Raw genomic sequence first — 24,472 nt, forward strand, 5'->3', positions numbered from 1 at the left:
TTCAACCAGTTATGAATAGCTGAGAACTTCTAATTTATGGAAATATAAAAAAATGAAAATGTCAAAATGCCACCATGTGAAGGGTTTTCCCAGGCCACCACACATATACATATGTTTTCAGCAGAAGAAAATGGAGTTTGAGTGATTAAGTTCATCTCTCATATCTTCTGCCGCTAGGTGTAGCTAGGTGTAGCTGTTTTGCCCGCCATGTTTTTTTTTTCTGTCAAGTGTCTTATTTTACCTAGAATGCATTGTGTGACAGGCTATCTAAGTCAGTCTTACTTAAGTCACTGATAGGCTAGCTTTATGCAACAGGAACATTTTAGAGTCTATAGCAAGACTGACCTAAAGTGAGATCTAAGTCTAAGACTGGGTCTATCTTTATTAAAGTGAGATCTAAGTCTAAGACTGGGTCTATCTTTATTAAAGTGAGATCTAAGTCTAAGACTGGGTCTATCTTTATTAAAGTCAGATCTAAGTGTGTGTGTACAGTGTGTGTACTCAGAGGGGTGTGTGTACAGTGGCAAACGGTTCAATACAATAGCTTTGTTACAAAGAGCCATTCCACAAAACCTTCTAACCTGTCAGCTACTGTTACAGCTGAAGATTCTTGATCAGAAGACAACACAAGATAGCAACACAAAACACTTTCCTCACTAAATTCTCACTCCGCAACTCTCGTTGCCATATTAACGCATATGAATAGACGGTTGAAACACGGTTATGCTTGCAGTGCTGTCCGTAGCAGTTAAATGGTAAATGGACAGCACTTCGCCACTGCACTGCCTCCTGAGCCACAGCAGACGCTTACCTTTATCAAGGTGGGGGCGGACGGGGAGTCTTTCTCCAGGGGGTAGATCTCAAAGTTGGTGGGGATGAACTCGTTCTTCATGGGCAGTTTGAACTTGCCGTTGACGTCTGCATCTGCCCATTTCTAAAACACACACACACACACACACACACACACACACACACACACAAGCACACACACAGGCACACACACAGGCACAAACACAGGCATCATCATCATCATAATCATCATCATCAGGGTGTGTGAGGCTCAATCGTCTCCGGACCGGCGTCGGTCATCAATGCACAGATGGGGCTTGGCCCCAAATGCGTTGTGCGAGTGTGGCGCAGAGGACCAAACCGCAGACCATGTTATCCTGGATTGCCCGGTGTACCACCCGCCCAACGGGATGCATGGTCTGTCGGTATTAGATGACGAGACGATGACGTGTCCAGAAATATAGCCCGGGTGAGCCCCTCGACCAGGGCTCGGGGTGGTAAAAGGGTAGCCCCTCGGCCCCGAGCCTGGTGGAGTGGAGAGGAAAACAACTACCCATACGCCGAAGAAGAAGAATCATCATCATCAAATCTCATGAAATGTGAACTTTTAAAAGCCTTCAAAAATAGGCTTTAGGCAGATAAATCCTCAACATTCTGGGGAGTCTGGCCCTGGAACTTGAACAGAGAACTGTACGCTACGCGTGTCTGTCTGACTGCATATTTGACAGTACTAACACATTCAGACTGACTGCCAAGCCCTGCTGACGACATTGCAGCACATCGTTCAGCTCAGAACTCCGTGGCCTTATTCTCAAACCGCTACTGAGGGTATGACACATAAACGTTACTGAGGGTGTGACACATAAACGTTACTGAGGGTGTGACACATAAATGTTACTGAGGGTGTGACACATAAATGTTACTGAGGGTGTGACACATAAACGTTACTGAGGGTGTGACACATAAATGTTACTGAGGGTGTGACACATAAACGTTACTGAGGGTGTGACACATAAACGTTACTGAGGGTGTGACACATAAACGTTACTGAGGGTGTGACACATAAATGTTACTGAGGGTGTGACACATAAACGTTACTGAGGGTGTGACACATAAACGTTACTGAGGGTGTGACACATAAACGTTACTGAGGGTGTGACACATAAACGTTACTGAGGGTGTGACACATAAATGTTACTGAGGGTGTGACACATAAACGTTACTGAGGGTGTGACACATAAACGTTACTGAGGAACGACACATAAACGTTACTGAGGGTGTGACACATAAACGTTACTGAGGGTGTGACACATAAACGTTACTGAGGGTGTGACACATAAATGTTACTGAGGGTGTGACACATAAACGTTACTGAGGGTGTGACACATAAACGTTACTGAGGAACGACACATAAACGTTACTGAGGGTGTGACACATAAACGTCCAGGCATGTCAGAACACATTTACACCAGGGGGATGAACAGGAGAACACATTTACACCAGGGGGATGAACAGGAAGCGTCACCAGTCGTCTAACTAAAAGCAGCCTCGCTGTGATGAATACGAGAGCTGTGACGCACTGCGGTGTCCAAACAGACGACTCACCTTGATGACCTCATCAGAGAGCGGCTCCTGTTTGTACTGCGTCCCGTACCACTCTTCAGTCTTGTCCGTCTGCCCTTCGAACGACTTTGAGACCACCGCAACTCTGCAGGGAGAGAGAGAGAGGACCGACGGAGACAGGTCACATTACCGTCATCGACAAACCCCCCCCGTCAGGCCCGGTTAAACACACTCCACTTTCCTCTGAGCCGCCGCGCCACATGTCAGCCCCTGATGACTTGGGGCTGAGTGCCTTCAGACCCCTTTGTGTCAGTGTTCTATTTGTAGGAAGCCACGGCAACATTGATTCATCAACACGTCGTCAGTTCACCGATCGAAGAGCTCTACTTAGAAGTCCTACACCTGGGCAACGCCGGTCCTCCGGTCGATGTCTCGAGACTGCCTCCATCAATAACTTAGTAGTAATGAGGATTCACAGCAGACCTACCTGCAGGCCTCAGTCAATGACAGTTTTTTTAGGCTCAATGCAAACACAGATCGATAGTGCGTAGAACGATTCAACGTGATAACCACGTCTCACTCCAGAGTGATAACCACGTCTCACTCCAGAGTGGCGCAGTGGCGCAGGAGGTAGAGCCGCCGTCTAATGATCGCAAGGTTGGCAGATCGGTCGTTCGAGCCCCGGCTGGCCACATGTCGAAGTGTCCTTGGGCAAGACACTGAACCCCAAATTGCTCCCAGTGAGCGGGCCGGCGCCTTGCATGGTAGCTTGCCACCATTGGTGTGTGAATGTGTGTGAGAATGGGTGAATGAGAGGCTAAATGTGTGTGTGAATGGGTAAAGCTCTTTGGAATAAGGCTCAATATAAGTGTAATCCATTTACCGTTTCACTGTTATGTGACCCAGATAATGTAATAACACAGCAACCTATGAAGCAAACCATGCCTCTTTATTATGATAAAACATATTGTCACCCACTTTCTCGTACAAATTTGGAATGGCAGTTTTGAAGATGCAAGTCTTACTAGGCAACTTGTATTGGCCATCAAAAGAGTACAGCATGTCTTTAAATGTTGGCTTCTCCACTGTATTGAAAAATAATTCAATAATAATCTATTAAGCACTTTGAGCTGCAACGTTTGCAGGAAAAGTGCTATACAAATACTTTTTAGGTGTTTCAAATTAGTTGTGTTTGCATTTTCTACAGCGACTGTTTTTTTCATTTTTATTTTTTACAAATTCGGCAAATCAGGTGTGGTCTTTTACCGCTCGAAAGCCGACTTGATGGAGGCTACTGTACTCGATCAAGTGTAAATCAATGCGTGCGGGGTGTCCTCTGATAGGACGGCTACTGTTCTATCTCGCTACATGCGCATACATACATTGGAAACGTGTTTGATGGATGCAAACAAAAGTAGGACCATGAATATGAACTGAAACATAAAAAAATAAAAAATAAAAAACGCTTTGACTGCGGTTAAGAGAAAAAAAGGCGATCACGTCAAATAAACGCCATTAGACGATTATTTCATAATTGTTACAGGCCTACCTCCAACTCACCAAGTTAAACACAATAAAGGTGCCCCAAGGCAAGAATTACCAGTCTGTACTGTAACAAACAGCCACCTGAGGCTGAGGAGGAAGTTGCCTCACACACTAGAAAAGGCAGGAAAATAGAAAGCTGCTTATTTCGAATATCACTGCAGGATGTCATATTTGAGAAACTTCCAACAAATCCTTTATGTCAAAAGGAGAACCTGGAAAAACATGGTAGGAAAAGAGAATGATAACCTGTCAATAACCTGTCTTGGCGTAACATTTTTTTGACATCAAAAGACGCTTGACATCACCCCACTAAAGATGAGATTTAAAATGGTTGATTGTAGCAGAGATTTAAAATGGCTTAAGGGATAGTTAACACAAAATACTAAAATCACATACTTTACTAGAGTTGGACAGTTTTACGGTTAACCCGAAAACCTCTGTCTCTGAAAATAGCATGTTTCTTTTGTTTTTTTACTTTTATAATAATGACCTATATAATAAATGCCTTAACACTAGAACCGCCATAACGTCAATTTGACCCAAGTGGGTATTTCAATTGTACATAACTATGTTTTAATAAAATATTGAAGTCCCCCCCGTCTTTGACTTTTCCTAAAATGGTGTTGTGTTGCACTTCCTATCGTTAAATATGGTATAGATACATCAAAATAACAAATACAGGCATTTATACCTATAACCGCCACGGCGTCAAATCGACCCACATATAAAAATGCATTATAACCGCTATATGCGCCCCGCGGTGGTGTAGCGGTCTAAGCACTGGCCGCTAGTGCATGCTGCCCACCGGGGCCGGGGTTCGTATCCCGGCTCGCCAGATCCAGATATGGCCGAGGCACACGGGAAGCGGCATATTGGCCGGCCGCTTCCGAGGGCAGGTATAGGAGTATTTCTGGACTAGGATCCGTCGCGCAACACCGCCCCCGTCTGGTGCTGGAGTAACGGTACTGGGCTCGAGGAGCCAGTCAGCCTAGTCTGCCTGGCGGCCTCCTCTGGGACTGCCGGCCACGGGGTCGGGCGGCGGATCTTTCGCAATAGGCAGGGGATAATTGGATGCTAAGTTGGGTTAAATTGGCTACCAAATTGGGTAAAAAAAAAATAAAAAAAATAAAAATAAATTAAAATAAAAATAAAAATAAAAATAACCGCTATATGCAACAGCACAAACAATAGTCCCTCTACGCGGCATTGCATTGTTTATGTCGTTGCCTAGCAATTACAATGATACGATTCAAAGTCTACTCATTCTCTCCGAGGGACTGCGTGGTTGGTCTGCTTGTATCCTTACCCAGGTATGGGAAGCCATTCAGCAGGTATTTGCTCTCAACATCTGCTGCCAGCCAAAACTTAATTCCAAATGTATCTGGCTTGCTGGGCATATATTGCGTGAACCGGCACCTTGTTTTCGTCGGGAACAGCTGTTCATCCACGGTGATGTCCTGCCCTGGCTTCTAGCATGAGATGCAGTTTTGCCTGAATCTCTCCCACACTTCAGCCATGAGCGCAAACCTGTCGGTGGTCAACCGGGAGCGTCGGGTCTCCTTCCTGTCAAAGCGCATGATCTCCCGAAACCGGTTCTGAGATAATGTGGAGTTGAAAAAGGCATTTCCCCATTTCTCCGACCAGAAACTTTCAATTTCAATGTTTTTTCCGGCAGTATGCACCCCTCACATATAGCAGAGCAATAAATGCCTTCAGCTCAGCGACTGAGACATCCCAGGAGGCGCGCTTTCTTTCGTCAAATTCTGTTGCAACATAGGCCGATGCTGTGGTTATTATGGTCCATTTGGGGTAGGTACTTTGTTAATCCAGTATTTTTATGTGGTGAATGACGTTTTACGCCTATCACACCACCCAAATATTCTTCTAATAGCCTACCCATTTCCAGTGTTATTTTTGACTGATTTACATTGATGTACAGGCAAAGCAAACAAGAGGACCAGGACCAACACCATTTTATGACTTGAAATATTCATTTGTGAACACAATGCCTTAATACAATGACAGAGTACATTTTGTTGTAGGCTCGGATACTAGAAATGCCGTAGCCAGGCACAGACGTCAATTTGACCCGTTGGCGGTTTTAGGTATACGGCACCCTCTGGCGGTTCTAGTGTTAAGAGTGTGTGGTTGAAGATGCTATGAAAGTGATTTTTGTAAACAATGTCATTTGTCAAACAAATGACCTGTCTAAAAAAGACGTGTCACGTGGTAGCTTCTTATGGAAAGCCATCAATGCAATAAACGACTAGAAATGCCGTGTGCACACGTAGATTTTTTACGTGTCCAGACGTAGATTTTTGACGTGTCCAGGCGTAGATTTTTTACGTGTCCAGACGTAGATTTTGTACGTTGTGGCCAATGAGGGACCTTGAGTCAAGGAAGTCATACATATTAATGAGGAGGGTCACGTCATTGATGTCGACAACGACGCAGCGAGTACGTTGTGCATAAAATTACTGACGTTGTGCATAAATTACTGACGTGGGAGTCTACGGTCACCCTACGCAGTCGCTACGTATGGAAGGCCACGCCCTGCAGGCACCTACGTCAGTATAAACGTAAGCCAAGAGGTGTGGTTAAGAACCATCCAATTTAAACTTTCAGTGGGGGAGTTTAGTTTCATGCCTAGGCGACACGGCGCCGGATTTTGCTGAAACGGCGAGGATCTGACAGTTTGCACCTCACAGCTACAGGACTCCGCCGAATTGCATGACTTGTGCTATATAGGATAAATACAATTATGAAAGCAAGTGACAAGTGTGCGCATCAAAGGTCTAGGCATTAGGCAGTAACATCCATATGCTGTTTAAATAAAGTGATTGATTTATGTATGTATGTGCGCATTGCGTGTGACCCAACCATTTGCAAGTCTTGTGCTATAAATACACTTGATAAACCAGTGCTGTGATATTATTTAGCGTCTTAGAAACATCTTAGCAAGAGGCACTAACAAGTGTGCGTCTAGGCATTAAGCACGTAACACGATACATGTTTCCAGTGTTATTCTTTGAACAACAGAATAGCAATCGTTAAATGACACAGATTAATATCGTATGCATGCCATATCTTGGATGAAGACGTAAGCGGAGAGGAGATTGATCGGGACTGCGGGAGTTTCCATTACTGACCAATGAATGAAAGCAGATGACCCAATCATTCAGCGCAAGACTTGTGCTACAAATAGTGTAGCGAACTTTGGTTCCCATGGGAGCGGGTCAATTAATTAAGGATTATGGGGTTCACCTCAGTGGAACTGCCTCCGCTGACGACTCTCCGAACTGATCATGCCCAGCTGACTTTGATTGCTGGGTATGCTATGGAGAGGCGAGCGAAGGCAGTTTGTGTCTGGGGAGTGGAGCTGGGTGGACGATACAGGGCTTATGCCCCGCCGAGCAACCTGGGGGGGGGCAGACAGACAGACAGACTGCTTGAAGGGGGGTAGGTTGTGGCAGGTCCGGTCTCCTAGCGGCCCACTAATAACCTGTGCAGTGGCTTATGAAATGGTATTTATTGTAACCAATAAAGTGATGTATCTTTTTCGTACACCGTGGTCGTGTGGGTGGTGTTCTCAGGTGTCTGACATTCCTTTATTTTGTATGCATTTTCTTTTTCCTCACACGATGCTGAGGCCTTCTCTAAATCTGTAAATGTCTCTCTAACCCTCTCTAACCCTAACCCGAAGTAAAAGAAGAGACATAAATCTAAATGTATCAGTTGCTTGAAATAAGCACTGTAATGACCTGACTGCTTCCATTGTAGAGTGTGTGAACATTATAAATATTGTGCAGATAAATATTATTATGATTTGAAAGTTAAGTCTTGTTAACTTTTTAACTTTAACTTCTTTCTCAATTCACCAAGCTTACTGCCTCAGTCCATCAGTAGTCATTTAAATGATGAACATTGCCATGCTATACTTGGAGGGCTGCATGAATGCGTCCCTCTGTGTAGAATTGAAGAAGGGCAGTCACCAAGTCATCTGGCTCCTCTAGCTAGTTGCTTTTCAGCCTAAACATGCTACCCCTCAGCTCTCATTAGGAGGCACAGCATTAACTACCATAACTGTGCCGACGACACCCAGCTTTATATCTCAGTAACACCCAATGACCCATTCATAAAAGACTCGACTTGACTTTGACTTGGTATTCATGACTTAAGACTTGACTTAAGACACATGACTCGAAAGGACTCGAAAATTAATTTGAGCAATTATATTTAGCAATTCTAGATATTGAGAAGTTAGAATGTTTTGTTTTGAAACGCGATTGAGTGACTTCTAGCGCAATGAGCGTAACCTGTTACCTGGCAACCCAATGGACAGCTGTCATGGCAGCGGGACAGTGATTATTTTGTCAACAACGGTAATAACAAGTGAGCAGCGTTCACAGTCCACAGCTCAGAAATCGGTGACACGACCACCACCACAACATCCAACTTCACCTAAGTGAAGGTGTCTTTTTAGCTAACTTATTGTCTGGTTACGTTTAAGCTGTTGTCTGTGTTCAAGGTGGCCATAGTTATAGCAGTACCTGCATCAAGAACGTGGTGATAATGCGACCCTCTCGCTCACAATTGAGTGACAAAGTACTATCAAATAAATGTTTTTGCAACTTCAGAGCATTGTAAGTGGCTATTCACCTTACGTTTCTAAAACCATTATACTAGAATAGTTTCATGTAATCTTTAGTAATGTCAGTAAGGTGTACATTTTAGGCAATATGTATAGTTGTACTTGTTTTTAGTTTATACACTATTCTTGTTGTTCATTTAGGAGGCGTGTTATTGATTGCCCCAAAATGTCAAAATGTTTTGTTAATGTTTAAAATAAAACTAAACTTTTCATGACCGCTGTCTATTAGGCTAACTGATTTAAATGTAGAAACTGGGGTAGATCATCAGAATCATATCAAACATTCATATGAATTGACTTGTGACTTGCTTGACCTGAGCAATGACTTGACTTGCTTGACTTATAGCAGGGACTCCACTTGACTTGCTTGATTCTCACCACAGTAACTTGGGACTTGAAGGTTAAAACTTGAGACTTGCTTGTGACCTGCACATGTATGACTTACTCCCACCTCTGGTATTTAGTATACAAGGCTAATGGGTTTATTGTGAGTTTATTTTGATTGTTTGTTTATTGCCTTGATCACCGTATTGAGAAGTCACATGGTTATGGGTGGTGATATGGTAAGGTAATTTAAGCACCTACGCACCTTGCATGGCGGTAGTGGAGGGAGAGAGTAGCACCTTGCATGGCGGTAGTGGAGAGAGAGAGTAGCACCTTGCATGGCGGTAGTGGAGCGAGAGGGGAGAGATGGGTCGCTGTATGTTTGTTGATGGCATATTCTTTACGCTTTGTTATTTTCTTATTTTGAACGCTGATGGATTTTTTTTGTACGTTACCCAGTTTGATTGTTCAATTGAATAAATGTTCTAAACGTACCTTTCATCTCAGCAAATTGTTTTGGCACGTCATACAATTACCAGCCCAGACCCTGCTCGCGTCTCTCAGCGACTTTTTACTATTCGACTCTATCTAGTCGCTACAATCACATATTCTTTATTGTTCATTTCATACAACTGGACATTAAAAAATATTAAAACCCAACTGATAAGGCCCTAAAGGTTAGGTCACAGTCAGTTATTTTTTTATGTTCATATGCTAATGGGCCATAAATGTTGTCTTTCAATATGTCATCCTCCCCTAAATTTCACCCTTCATATCAGTCGCTGGACTGAAAATTGAGCCCCAGGAAATAGGGGACAATAGAATCTATTATAAAAATCACATTTTCTTTTCCTCTGAAGAAATATTGTGATACAAATGGGCATACAGCATTATCGACCCACTGGTAATAGAACGTGTGAAACCGGGGTTTTGCCAGGGTTGCGCTACTTAATCACCATTTAAAAATACATGTTTGGAAGATTTTGTCTTATAACAGGCGTTTTAGGCAGATGAGCTACTGTGCTTCTGAAGTTAAATGAGCCTATTCAAACATTAGAGTTATTGTGTGTGTGTGTGTGCGTGCGTATTTCTATTGGAACCGTTTGTCTGTAGGCAGCCTACTCTGAGCTGGTTTTTGTGTTACGGGGGCTGAAACAAACGATGTTCTACACTCTGACAGTTTGACCATTCATCCACCATCCACCTATGGGAAATTTTGTACACAAAATGTCAGATTTTGGGAAAACCGTATGCCGTAACCTTCAGTTGAACAATAGCAACGCGAGTTAGAATGAGCCGCACGTTTTGACACCACTCATATATCAATAACATGCTTGCATCCTGCAAGCACACTAACTATGAAGTAGCCTAATTGTGTTGCGACTGTGCTTCTGGTGTTTTAACGGTTCTCGACATGAATGTATTGTAATAGTATAGGGCTCCATTATTTGAAATTGGCAGCTCAACAATGTCATTTTGAATCCTGTGGTTCACCGAAACACTATGGACAAGAAACTAACTTCAGCACTTGTGTTTATCTGGGCACATCAACTAACAGCACATTTTTCTTTTAAACAAAACCCAATGCCGATCAATGGACCCTAAATTAGTATGTTTGAAATGTCATACTGTCATAGGTCAACGGTCAAATTATAGTAGGAAGCATCCCTTTAAGGGTAAGGGTTACGGGCAGGGTCTAGTGTTGTGACTGACCTGACGTGCTCGGGCCTCAGTTTGTCCAGCACCATCTCTATCAGGTCTGGCCTCCAATCCTCCAGCAAGTACTCTGCTGCCAGGATCTCCTCCAGAGGGTAGTACTGCAAAACAAGAGCACATCAGCTTTTAGCTCCACACACTAGGGTTGGACGGTAATGCCGTATAGTATACCGTGTTTTTTTAATTTTTTTATTATAGCAACGGTGTCCGTTTCAATAGTCATAAAAAGTTATAGATTTATAATAAACACATTAACACTAGAACAGCCGGTACTTTTTTTACCTACTAAAAGAGCCGCCTCTGCTTTTTTTCTTTTTTACAATGCGAAGCTGCTATTTACACACAACGACCACTAGTCGGCCGCTTGTAAATTAGCCTGCTTCCTACACTGAAAAACTGCAAAATAGCTTTATACTAACTTATCCTGACGCGATTTTGAAAATGTAAGGATACTGGGTGGTAGAACGCACATATCTAGGAAAAGTCATGAAAGGAGGGTCCTGAAATGTGATCGAGTGCAAAGATATTACTCTTTTTTTTTTTTTTTTACTCATGGGGGACCCCACCCATGGCTGATTAAGTGTTAAGAGTGTTGGTCCAGCACCACGGTGTGTGGTTGAAGATGCTATGAAAGTGATGACCGATTTTTTTTTTTTCTAAACAATGTTTACAATATTTGTCAAATAAATAACCCGTCAGAAAAGACTATTTAGAAGTGACCGTAATCGCGTGTCACATGACAGCTTCTCCTTAGAATGGAAAATTAGCAAAAATAAATAGCAACTGCTGCAATTTGGCAACATTTCAGGTTCCGACCGAATGATGATAGAGAAGAGGGTGACAGCCAGAGATAGAAATACTTAATAATATAATCTCAGAATCAATCACCCTTTAACCGCTGCGAGGATGAACATGTCGTCAGAGTGCTTTACAACAAAGAAATGACATGCAACTCACATCAAAATAACATAAAATGAAACGTGTTAAAAACGCGGATAGATCCGGTCCATCTATTGGTCAGTTTGCGTTCCAGCCGTGCTGATATCCATAATATACGCATGGCTAAATGGAATGTTGACACATCTTTTCATATTACCGTACTCCGCGTTTGTATATATTACCTTTATCGAAGTTACATTATTACCGTTGCTTAGCAACCAATAAACAACTGTTCAGCGGATGAATACACTTACAATAAAACATAGTTCCATTAAAATACATTAATTAAAAGTTTGTCTTGTCTTTCTTCTGTGAAATATTGATAGCTAAATGTGGTAACCGACTAACCGTTGTATAAAAGCGTTATGGAACTCGAAGCCGTGGTATATCGTGGATATCGCTTTGCGTCGTGCCTAACCACCCCGCTAGCTGTGCCAATATCCACGATATACCACGGCTTCTCGTTCCATAAGGCTTAAATGTAACATAAGATGGAAAATCACAGTTGAAGTGCACTGCAGCCAGCCACCTTGTGGCGACAAACGGTATAGCAGTGTCTAAAACTAAACTAAAACTATAGTCTAAAACTAAAACTAGTCTAAAACAGTCTAAGATAATCTAAAACTAAACAAAAACGACAAAACCTAAAACTAGACAGCTAAAGAGCTAGGGACAGGGAGGGGTCAGCAATGGGCAAAAGGGAATTGGGAATGGGCAATTTGAAATTGGCGGCTCCCTCAAAGCCCTACAATGTGATTTTTAATCCTGCGGTATTACCATATACCGTGGTTACCTTTGGGGACAGTGTAACGGTGACAGTTTAACAGTGTAAAAACGGATGGATAACGCGCAACCCTATTCATAAAAACCGCATACCCACGCTGTTTGAACCAGCAATGTCTTGTTACAATAGTCATATTTGGAGAATTCTGACTGGGGCATAATCTGTACATCTTCTCCCACAAGACATAGAGCACACACAAGGCAGCCCGGTAAAATAATCTTCCAAACAGAGCCACAGAGCTACTCTGTCACCATGGAGACGACCTTCGGAGATTAATAAAGCACTTACATGCAGTAAACCAGCCACTTTGGAGGTGTAACCTCGGGGCCGCTCCTTGTCCTTGAACCTGAAGGCCACGTTGTTCAAATCCTACAAGGGAAGATAAGTCACATGTCAACTACATCTTAATATAGCCGAGTTACATACTACTGAAGATTCAGAAACAGCCGTATATGAAGGTGGAGGAGTGTTCCACTGGGTAGGGGCTGACTTGACTGTCAGGAGTGAGTGGACCACGGTAAGACCTCAGGTGTCTAAGTGGTACCACTCACCTTGCACTCCTGGAAGACCCACTCCTGAGGCCCCTCAGTGCGCAGCTTCTGGATGTACTGGAACATGTGGAAGATGATGTCATCCACGTGTACTACAGGGGGGCAAATCACACTTTAGCACACAGGGTTTAGGCGCACGCATGCACACACACATCTGTCATTAGAGAGAAGGAACATACTATAGACATCTGCCTTTCTGCCAGTGAATACAATCCACAAATGTAAAAGCGAAAAGCGCTGAAGTCCTGATCCTTACAGAGTCCTTCCTCTGTCAGATCCACGTTGATGATGAAGAACATGAATCCTTTGGCTCCCTCTTTCTGGCCTCCAACCAGGGTGTTCACCCAGCCTGTAGAACATCAAGAGGCATTCACTTTACGCTCAGAAGACTCAACAGCACTAATTGCGTTTTTTGGGATACCTTTAACAACCTCTGTACTTAATTTGATCACGTAAATATTTGTAATTAAGTATTTCCACTTTCCCATATGCCATTATGCCAAAGCCCTTCATAATAAGGCCTGGCTGATTATATGACATGAGTCAATGACTGTGTTTACATGCACACCATATTCCTGTATTAAGCGGCATATTGGGCAAGAGTCATGTAAACACGTACCAAACCCGCTTAAGACCATATTCTGATTCGGCAATATTCCGATTAAGACCTCTGGGATAAGCCTGTTCGAATTGGAATATTGTGACATGTTAACACCTTAAGTGGCACAGTGTTTCCTCTATATGCATTGATTCGTGGCGGCCCGCGAATTTTCTCCGCCACTAATTGATTCAGTCCACTAAAGCCGGGTACACACATAAGGATTTTTGAGACAGACCCCACACATGAAGATAAAATATCTTGGATTGAACAGCCTTGATCGTATCGTATCGTAACGACAGTCTAGAGCAGCAGTCGGCAACCCAAAATGTTGAAAGAGCCATATTGGACCAAAAAACCAAAAAACCAAATCTGTCTGGAGCCGCAAAAAATTAAAAGCCTTATATACAGGGGTGCACATAACTGGTGCGCCAGTGCGCATGCGTCGCCAAAATGCGTGCTGCGCGGCAGATCAGCGGCATGAAGGCGCTTTTGCGCACCAACAGCTGGGTCCAAGAAGCAAGCCCCACCAAGTAAGTAACTATTTGCCGTCCCCTCAGCCGAAGGCGCGACGAGTAATCCATCACGACGACCACGGCGACTCCCCTCACGAAAACATTCGGAAAGTATCGTAACTCGTACTTTCATTCCGCGTATCGCGTATCGCACGGTTATCACGCCGACACGTGAAAAGTCAGTCCCGAACGACTCGTCGCTAAAAGGAAAAACAACACCAAGGGACTTCACGTTTCTTTTCTCTGAAGCTTTCAAACGTTCAGACGTTTGTTTTACAGCTTCATTATCGCACCTAGACCCCTGACCCAGGGAATATGGTTGGGAATTCTATTAGAAAAAAGAAGAAAAAAAAGTATTTGTTGCACAATCAAAATAACGAGCTATTTAAAGTGATGGCCTGCCCTACAACATCCTCTACCATGGTTGAAATTGAGGACAGTGATAACTTACAGCAGTCAAGAGAGCAGTGATGATGATTAAGCATAAGTAAATGCTTAGGCTGTAACTTTTTGTTGAAAAGTTGATTTCAGTGTTTACAGAACAGAGCAGTGCTTAAAGAGATGTCAGTTGATTTCATTGTGTTTAAAGGAGTCTGACAGACTTTCATGCTTAAAGAGCAGTCATTTGATTTTGCATTTGTTTATTTTGTTTTGCACACAATCATTTGTTCGTTCATCTTTATTTATGAATAAATGTCGTTTTGCTAATATAAGTTATCCATGTATCCCTTTTTCATCCATCCTGTGGGACGGGTCGTGACTCGCGAGCTCGGGGAGCACCAAGCAGCATCCCTAGGTGCTCCTCTGAGCACAGGCCCCAAAAGGTTGTGCACCCCTGCTTATATAAGCCTTATAATGAAGGCAACACATGCTTTAAGTGTCTATATTAGCTATATTAGCCTACTATCAAAATGACTAAGTAGGCTACAAATACATAATGAGCATTCATGATTAAATGTTTATCTTCCCTGCAGCGCATCTAGTGACTAGGATAATGTAAAGGGGGTCTGGGGGTTCTCCCCCGCAAAACATTTTTACAGAGTAGATGCAATTTCATGTATTCTGGTGGGTTGATACTTTTATCTGGCTATACTAGCATGAGAAAAAATATGGATAATTTGGTAATTTCATCCGGAGGAAGTGAGAAAACCAAGAGATCGTCAGCCCAAAAATAGACAAATCTACTCTACAGACTGTAGACTACAGTACCAAATGAAAACTAGCCTCCCTCATCCTCTTTTCACTATTTTAAGTTAAACTTAACCCTCTCAGCAGCACGGAGGGGCCGGCGCCCAAATATCATACCTTCTTTAGAAGTTCATAATTCAAGCTAAAGACAAGCAGTTTTTTCCATTTAAAAGTAGGCAAATAGCGCTCACCGGGAAGCTCCCGTTCATCGATGTCCGTATATAAATCTAGCCACAAAGTTGTAGACAATGTGGATAGTTTCTGCTTTGCCTGCCGCAGTACTTTGTCAATCCCTGTGGATATACAGTAGGTCTACTCTCGAAAAAAACATCACATCCAGTCTCATGTTGGGTCCAGTCAAAATGTATAATACTAGTCATGTGCCAACATATCCGAATCCTATTGGCCCTACAACATTACAGCGTAAGCAGGGAGTTGTAAGTTCAAGGAGAGAGACCGCAGGAACGTAAAAAAGAAATAACCGTTGTTAATTTCCATATAATTTGTGGTCAAAGCCACAGGGAGCCACTGAAGATGGGCAAAAGAGCCACATGCGGCTCCGGAGCCGCAGGTTGCCGACCCCTGGTCTAGAGTCTCGTTCCCCAAGCCAGAAATGTCGCGTGATCAAACGTGATCTACCGTAGTACCCTGACTGACCTGTACGAGGCAGCCATGTGCGACAGGGCAAATAAAGTGCAGAAGAACGAAAAGAAGAAGTCAGCTCGCTTCTTGATTGGCTACATTCCATCCACATCACAATCGGACTCGCGAACAGGGTTGCCAGATGGGATTGACATTTTCCACCCTAACCACAGTCTAAAACCGCTAATTCCACCAAAATAACCCGAGCCCATCTGGCAACCCTAGTCGGGAGTTGTCTGGAGTCGGGAGTTGCCCACACATAAGGATTTTTGGTCGTAAATACAACATTTACGATTGTCGGCCCCCACCATATTCAGGATATCTTGGTATTTGATCACCTGCTATATAAAACATCGCCGCTCGGCTTTAATGGTTTATTTTTATTGCTACGCTCCCTCTATTTTTGGGGTGAAATTACGTTGTTGTTTTGAGCGCGCGTGCCCGTTTCATACGCGCGAGAGGATTGGCCACACCACCACTAATGTGAAAATTCCTGGAGGAAACACTGTGGCATATGACCCTTTTCAGAATATTCAGTTACGTCTGCACATGCTCGATTCGCAGGGAATCCAGGGTTTTGTTGTTGTTAGGGACAGCATAGCAAGCCAGAAAGCGATACACTCGTTCGCCATTTCTTCTCACTCTTGTCTTCCAATGTTGAGGACAAAGTGGATCAGCAGAAGTGTTGTAGTTAAATTGTGGCTCAAAAGCACAAGTAGGAGAACACAATAATGGAGGACTATGTTGGAAACAAGCATTATGGCTTAGCTGTGGGTTAACGCTCGCTCAACGACCACAACCAAGCTACCAACACTAACATTACTATAGTAACAACTATTGTCCTGCCGAATCGGAATATGCCAATTAACATGTAAACGAATATTACAGTTGCTACAGCGTATGTAAACACCTTATTCTGAATATTCTAATAATAACCTGAATATTGACTAGTGTTGTTCCGATACCGATACTAGTATCGGCATGGCCACCGATACGCACAAAAATGCTGGTATCGGTATCGGCGAGTACTAACAAATAACACCCGATACCAAACTTGTGATGCGCGTTTTGCACAGGCTGCATTCGTAATTCGCTCTTAGAACGCTGGAGCGCACAGTGGTATCAACGTCATAAAGGGACCAAGCAATTTGATTGGACAAGAGGCATTCCTTGAGTGGTGATCAGATTTCCAGAGCGAATTTACGAACGCACCCACAGCGTCCCGCAACTCGGTGAATGAATTGTCTCCGGTGACGGTGACGGTGTGAAGACACGAGAAACATTCAATTTTTAAAGTTGAGCAAAGTAAATAGGATTTTACAAGTCCCGTTAACAAGTATATCATCACCTGTGATCGGCAAGCATGGCCCCTAAGGATTATGTGGCAGAGAAAGGTACGTTTTGTTTTACCGGCGTTACTCATACAGACAGTGTGTGGTTGAGTTGCTGCTACTGTTCAATGAACAGAACATGCAAAGCGACAGGCACTGCTGGGGATGAAGAGCTATGTAATGTTATACGCGTAACTAATAACTAGCTATCGTTCTTGACTTTTGATTTCAACAATGGTGCCACGTTTGCCCACTTTTCACCAGGGTAACTAATTCTGTTGGCCAATGCATGGTAGCTAAAAAACCAACCCCGTTTCATGAAGCACACACCGGACTGTCAAAGTTATAAAAACCAGTGTCTAGAACTTTTAAGTCTACTTGCGTTTAGCTAGAAACTTTGCTAGGAGTCTCCGACTAGAAGGTTTAAACCCTAGCAGCATTCTTTGCTTGTCAGGCTTCAAAACTACCCGGATGGAATAACTCGGAAGAAGTCCGGGCCAGTCTCCGTGTCAAACCTAGTCGAATATGGAAGTGATTTCACAAATTCATTGAACTGCACTTTGACAAATCGTGTGCCTTCACATATATTAGTACCTGGCCACATTCTTCTTTTGATGGGCGACACCGCCTTCACTCCCCAGTCCCACAGGCCGGCCCTGCTGTTATGATTAGTTACAGAACCAAATGGTACCTTGATTGAGTTGGTTAATAGATTTTTGTTGATACTTTTCACGATACCAAACACCCGATGCCAGACTAAGTGTTAGCAATAATTTTACATCAAGGTGAGTATGCGGCTCAAAAAACATGTTTTTTTGTTTTGTTTTTTCAAACGCCGTGGTATCGGATCGGTACCCGGTATCGGCAAGTACTGCACGGTCAGGTATCGGTATCGGTATCGGGATCAAAAAATGGTATCGGAACAACACTAATATTGACCTTAATCGGAATATGGTGTGCATGTAAACGCAGTCAATGACCCCCCTCTGACCCCCCTCTGACCTACCTTTAGACTTGAGCTCAGACAGTAGGCTTCCTGGGCCCTCATGGCCGATCAGGTGGCCCAGGTAATGGCCTGGGTTGGACTTGTAGTACTTCTGCAGGTCTGGGATGGGGAAGGTCACGTACAGGTTCCTGATGTCCTTTATAGGCACCACTTTGTAGTATTGCTGTGGAGAAAACCAAGGAGAAGTTTGAATTGGGGGGTGTTTAACTCATTCATATGTACACTGTGTGTGTGTGTGTGTGTGTGTGTGTGTGTGTGTGTGTGTGTGTTTTGGGAGAAAACCAAGAATCTCACCCTGAGGTGCTCCTCCTGGAAGGGATTCTCAGGGAACTCTGGGATAGGCACACTCTTGTTTTCTACCTCTCCAAACAGTTTGACAACCATGGCGGTCAGCTCATCTAATGTTTCTGAAGGAGAGAGGAGAGAGCAATGAAGCCATTCAAATTGAAAAACACACCAAGAGGGGTTAGCTCAAACATTCTTGAGATACAAATCAGGGCTCCAAACTAACTTTAGTGACACTGGTTTTCAGTTAAGGGCAGGAGCACATCATTTGGTCGCATCCAAATATGTGCAGCAGCGGACCAAGCAACTCACACAACCATGGTTGCAGCTCTGACCTTTACAGATACACTCACTAAACACTCCCAACGGTCTCAATAACACACACAGCACCCGCCCCCCCCCGTGACCTCCACCAATCACAGGGGTGCATTGGCACACAACACAGTGACGGTGCGAACATGAACATGAACTCAAGCATTAATGAACATTAATGAACAGGGTTGTTCTATCTAATTTATTATGTTTGTGTTATACTAATAAATGTAGATCCACACAGGTATACAAACTGAGCTCCGTTTACTGTCAAGTGCCATTCATTCTGACAACACACACACACAGTCGTAAAGCTCTAACAGAACGTGACGTCGTAAAGTGCAACAAAGTGCTGCAATGACATACTGTCGTACATAACAATATTGGTATTTGATCACCTTCTATATAAAATCACCTGCTCGGCTTTAATGACTTAACCGCTATTTAAGAAATTATATTTGTTTTCGCGTGCTGCGCGCGCGAAAGACGACCACTCCGCCACTAATGTGAAAAATCCTGGAGGAAACACTGAACTCCCATCAAGTATTCTGACGTTTTCCTCCTGTTAGTTTGGTTCGTCACCTTGTACAGGAATGGACAATAATGCCATCAAATGGGCTGTGACTGGGCACAGTCAACTGTGGAACTGTGAAAGCCATTTATTATGAAGTCATGCCATCGTAAACACAGAAGCCAAGTGCGCCCCATTTCATTTCACAGTGAAGGACATGGTGTTACAAAAAATGCACCATTTCAACTGGTAATGACCACACCAGCGACATGGCTCATTGAATAGCTCATCTGTAGCTAGCACAGAAGTGCAACGTTGAACCAAAGGGGTATTCAGGAATCATTTACTACAGCGGGTGGGAGGAGTGGATATTAGGGAAAATATTTCAACACGCAAAAGTAGAGGTCTTTATATCCCTTCTATTCTTTGGCCTGGTCTCAGTGCAGACTGAAATGGAGCATCCAAGTCTCTGGAGGGCTGAGCAAACAGATGACAGCAGGACACCGCTTCTGTTTCTAGGAGGAGCGTTTAGAAAGCCTTTCCCCAAGAGTGTGACCCAAGAGCGCGAAATCATGGCCAAAGCTATGTGAGCATGCACTACAGTGACTACACGATGTCATGTACTGCATGATGGAAAATGTCATCAATTTGCATGTTCGTGTATTTTGTTGTGTTAATTCACTAATTAAGTTAGGTGTTTGTGAATTGTGTTTGCGCCCACCAAATCACAGTAGACGTGTGCTGCACGAACACACATTTCTGACAGTGATTTTTTTAGCTCGATCGCTTTTAGCTTTATTTGGAAAAGTTGACGTGTTCTTTCCTCTCCCTCCAAACCAGTCTAAGATCCAAGCGACTTTCTGCACGTTGACACACACCGACTCAAAAAAGGTTAACACACTTACCTCGTCCTAGCACACACAGTCCCATTAGGTTGGCTGAGTAGTAAGTGGAGTGGAATTTCAGGAGTTCCTGACGAACGTCAATGCCGTCTTTGGATGGTCTGGTCTCAAGAGTCAACTTGTTCCCTACGAAAAGAGAATCATCAGAGACATTTCTTAACCAGCTCGGCCAAGAAACATGCATGTATGAATACTGTTATAATACACCCTTGGCCCTTGATTGTTACATAATATGCTGGAGAGATGCAACTTGCAAACATGTGAACAAAATGTGGGACAATCCCACGTTAATGTACAGAACTGACTGAAACCAGGCATGAAGACAACCTCCTACTGTATCTTCACTTATGATGGAAAGAGGCTTGCAGCCAAGTAAAACATACAAAAAATACATCGATTTCTCACAAGCATTAAGATAAGTGTGGAAAATAAAAATTACTACTTCCATATTCCTAACACAATGACAACTCGTTATTTCAAATAAGCCCATAACTGACCCTCCCCTCTGTGGACTAGCCCTCCCCTACTAGTACTGTAGACTACTAGCCCTCCACTACTTGTACTGTAGACTACTAGCCCTCCCCTACTAGTACTGTAGACTACTAGCCCTCCCCTACTAGTACTGTAGACTACTAGCCCTCCCCTACTAGTACTGTAGACTACTAGCCCTCCCCTACTAGTACTGTAGACTACTAGCCCTCCCCTAGAAATATGGTGCTTTTCCATCAGCAGCCCGGTTTAGTGCAGTTCGGATCAGTTCGAGGTCAGGTCGGGTCACTTTTGATCTGTTCTGGTTTTCCATTATACACAAACCGACCCGGACTAGTAGGAGGAGTAGACGATAGTAGGCGGAGTTACGCGTCATAACAGCGCGCCATGGTGGTGAGGTATATTTTCACGAGACATAACAACAGCAACATGGAGCTATCCTATGCTTGCAGCTATCCTATGCCTTTCCCTCGGCATGTGGTATATTATTAACCGTGTTTTTTTGGTGAGAAAAGAGAGAAGACAGAAGAGCGAAGACAGAAGGAAGGATACTCGAAAGAGGAATGCTGAAAAGAGAAAGAAACTACTGTGGGCTATCGTAAGGAGATGGCTACTACTTGAGCTCACTGTAGCGTCATTGTTATGTTCAGGAGACGGCTTCTGCCTGATTGTCTGCATGTTTGAATCATTTCTATTGGATTTTGTTCTGCACATACGTTGTTCTACACATAATAAAGTCATGTTTTTGAACCCTTAAAACCACTGCCTTCACTTGTCTGCTTTATGAACTGTAGCATCATTGTGTGCCGTCAACGGGAGTTGCACCAGCTGGCGCGGTACAGCACTCTCTCTATATATTTCGGGCTAAACTGTGCAGTGTAGCCGGCGTCCTGGTTCCTCCAGCAACCGGACACTTCCATAAATAACAACAAATATGTAATATGTAAATATGTATAATACCACGTTCATTGATAAAATGACGCCAGGGATGGAAAGGGGTGAAGGGGGATGATGAAGCGCTGGACTACTGAACGGCAGCACAACACAACGGGGAAATGCGATAAGAATTATGTCAAAATGCAGCACCAATCATCATGTACAGATCAGCCTTAAAACATGTAACGTTAGATATATATCGTTATACAGGGAGCGATGTATTTCTACGGAAAGGCTGATAGATTGTAGAATCTTCTTGTCGGTAAAACGATGGAATCAATCTATTGAGGATTAAATGCGTTGTCATCTCATAGATTAGGTGCACAGCAATGACAGCATACACGATTTGACAAGGAAATAGAATGTTCAACACGGGTTGGAATCTCTGTACTTGATTTATTAAGACAGTCAGCGAATGGTTCATCAGCACAGTATCTCAGCAACGGCATTCAATGACATCATTATACAGACAGGCTGATAGATACGAGTGCAGCGCTGTCCTGCTGGTGCGGGGCTCCAATCTCCGCGTTTATAGATCGATATAAATAGATCAACATAATGCAGCACTATCATGCACAGATCAGCCTTAAAACATGTAACGTTAGATATATAATGGAGCGATGTATTTCTACGGAAAAGGCTGACTGACGCGGGCATTTGAATGGAATTCCGGGGTAGAAATATTCTCTGCCCCCGCTGTCAACTGGACAAGCGGTGCTGCGAGCAGCAGCGGCTGGGCGAACTCCCGGTTCATCGAGTTTACGGTTAAAAGCATAACTTCTCGGGGTGTCAGCGCGGTGGTTAAGGGCTCAAAATGACCGTAGACAGATGGTGAAGTTAGCAAAGGAGTATTGTGTTTGTACCACCTCCACAGCCGGTGTTATTCACGGAGAAAGACGGTGCATAATAGCGATTTTTGTGTTGTGCTTGTTGTAAATAAAAGTTCTATGATTCATTGAAATGACATTAAACTAAGATAATACGATGGTCAGCATAATTTTTCGAATCTTTATTAATAAGCTATTACAGAAACTGTAGTGACATTTTCCTAGAGTGAATGTGGTATTTCAAGATGGCGGTTAGTGAAGAAATATATGGACTTGGGATGACGATTTTCCATTGACCAATCAACGGTGTGCAGCGTCACACGTCACACGCAGCCTGGCAAAGAGACCCGGATATGAAATTTTAGACCCTGGGGTCGATGTGGAGCTAAAGAAGCGAGCTGACCTGGGACCGAACCGACCTGGGACGACTAATGGAAAAGGGGAACGAAGCGGGCTGACCCGAGTGAAAGAACTAAACTTACATTGGGTTGCTTTAAAGTTGGGTTGCTTTAAAATCAAGCTTCAGATTAAAACATGTGATGGAGCATTACTAACCTGACTCAGGTGGTTTGTTTCACACAACCATCTAGGAAAGCTTAATTGGAAGCTGTTTGGAAAAGGGCAGGTACTTTCAAAAAATACTTGGCAGGTGATTGGATGAATCTGTCTATCACCTATTTTCAGAGAGCATTACCACATGATACCATCAAACTATTAACTGCTCTAATTCTAATGCAAGGATGAGAACTTAAAAGATATGAATTGTATATATGATAACCTCATCTCATCTAGACAGGTGGCTACTTTCTAAGATGATCCAGCTATTAAAATGATCATTTGGGGATACACTGTGACTATAACTGAAAGGACCACATCTAGATGACTCGGTCAACAGTCGAACTGATGAATGATAGAATGGTGGTCTCTGACTATGGAGCACAGACACACGTCACCTTGACTTAGGAATCTGTGACATACTTCAGCCCAAGGCTAGGCTAGGCTAACCTCTGCGTCTTTAAAGCCGGCTGGTATGAACGAATGGTATGAGGTTATGCATACAGGACACATTCATGTTTGACAACAGAACAGTTAACTTCCATGTATCCATAAGCCTGCTATACTATATAAACACCAACCCGCAGGTTGCTGAGACTGTCAACTCTGTGTCTGTACTTTAACGCCGGGTTAGCATGAGTAGCTAAGCTAAGCTACCGTCTCGAAGACTACAAGTTAGCTAAGCTAAGTTTAAGGCTGGACTAACAGCACCGACATGCACTTGGCTGGTACAGTTAGTATAGTGAAATTGTACACTTACCTGTCGCAATTATAACATACTAACGTTTATCATACGTCCAGTAAGCCATGTGGTGTCTAATTGTCTCCGTTACGTTAGCCCAAAGTCTCATAATAATTGGACTGACTGTCGTGACACAACCTATGCCTGCGTTCGTAAATTCGCTCTGAGAGCGCCGGGTTCAAAGTCATAAAGAGACCAAGTAATTTGATTGGACAAGAGGCATTCCATGAGTGCTGATCAAATTTCCAAAAGAGGTTTTAATCTCAATGTGACTTCCTGGTAAAATAAAGGTAATAAAAAAAAAATAAAAAAAATAATAAGCGCAGGCAAATCGCAGGCTTTGCGATTAGCTAATCGCATCATTTCAAATCGCGATTTCGATTTAAAATCGATTAATCGTGCAGCCCTAGTCTGTTGCTCAGTGGTCCAAAGTTCTCTTCTCTGATGAGAGCAAATTTTGCCTCATTTGGAAACCAAGGTCCCAGAGTCTGGAGGAAGAACGGAGAGGCACACAACCCAAGACACTTGAAGTCCAGTGTGAAGTTTCCACAGTCTGTGTTGATTTGGGGAGCCATGTCATCTGCTGGCATTCGTCGCCAACGAATTTCATTAGCGATTATTATCGATTTAATCGATTCGTTGTTGCAGCCCTAGTCTCAACCCTCCGATTCCTGGGGGTGCACATACAGGATGACCTGTCCTGGAAGATCAACACAACAGCCATCATCAAGAAGGCACAACAGCGGCTCTACTTCCTGAGAGTCCTCAGGA

General features: G+C 43.4%; 1 protein-coding gene across 2 annotated transcripts in view; it reads right to left on the reverse strand.

The window, feature by feature from the left end:
- Nucleotides 1-24,472, reverse strand: part of ide (insulin-degrading enzyme) — a 56,220-nt gene that overhangs the window by 24,004 nt on the left and 7,744 nt on the right. For both annotated transcript variants that reach the window (XM_080534250.1, XM_080534249.1), the window contains exons 5-13: nt 20,156-20,278; nt 18,437-18,549; nt 18,143-18,305; nt 13,119-13,211; nt 12,863-12,954; nt 12,600-12,680; nt 10,586-10,689; nt 2,395-2,497; nt 812-934 (exon numbers count right to left, since the gene is read on the reverse strand). In XM_080534250.1, the coding sequence (XP_080390376.1) occupies nt 812-934; nt 2,395-2,497; nt 10,586-10,689; nt 12,600-12,680; nt 12,863-12,954; nt 13,119-13,211; nt 18,143-18,305; nt 18,437-18,549; nt 20,156-20,278 (995 nt within the window). The remainder of the gene's footprint in view (nt 1-811; nt 935-2,394; nt 2,498-10,585; nt 10,690-12,599; nt 12,681-12,862; nt 12,955-13,118; nt 13,212-18,142; nt 18,306-18,436; nt 18,550-20,155; nt 20,279-24,472) is intronic.

The sequence above is a fragment of the Nansenia antarctica genome, assembly GCF_963989245.1.
Source record: "Nansenia antarctica genome assembly, chromosome: 1".
NCBI classification, from domain to species: Eukaryota; Metazoa; Chordata; class Actinopteri; order Argentiniformes; family Microstomatidae; genus Nansenia; species Nansenia antarctica.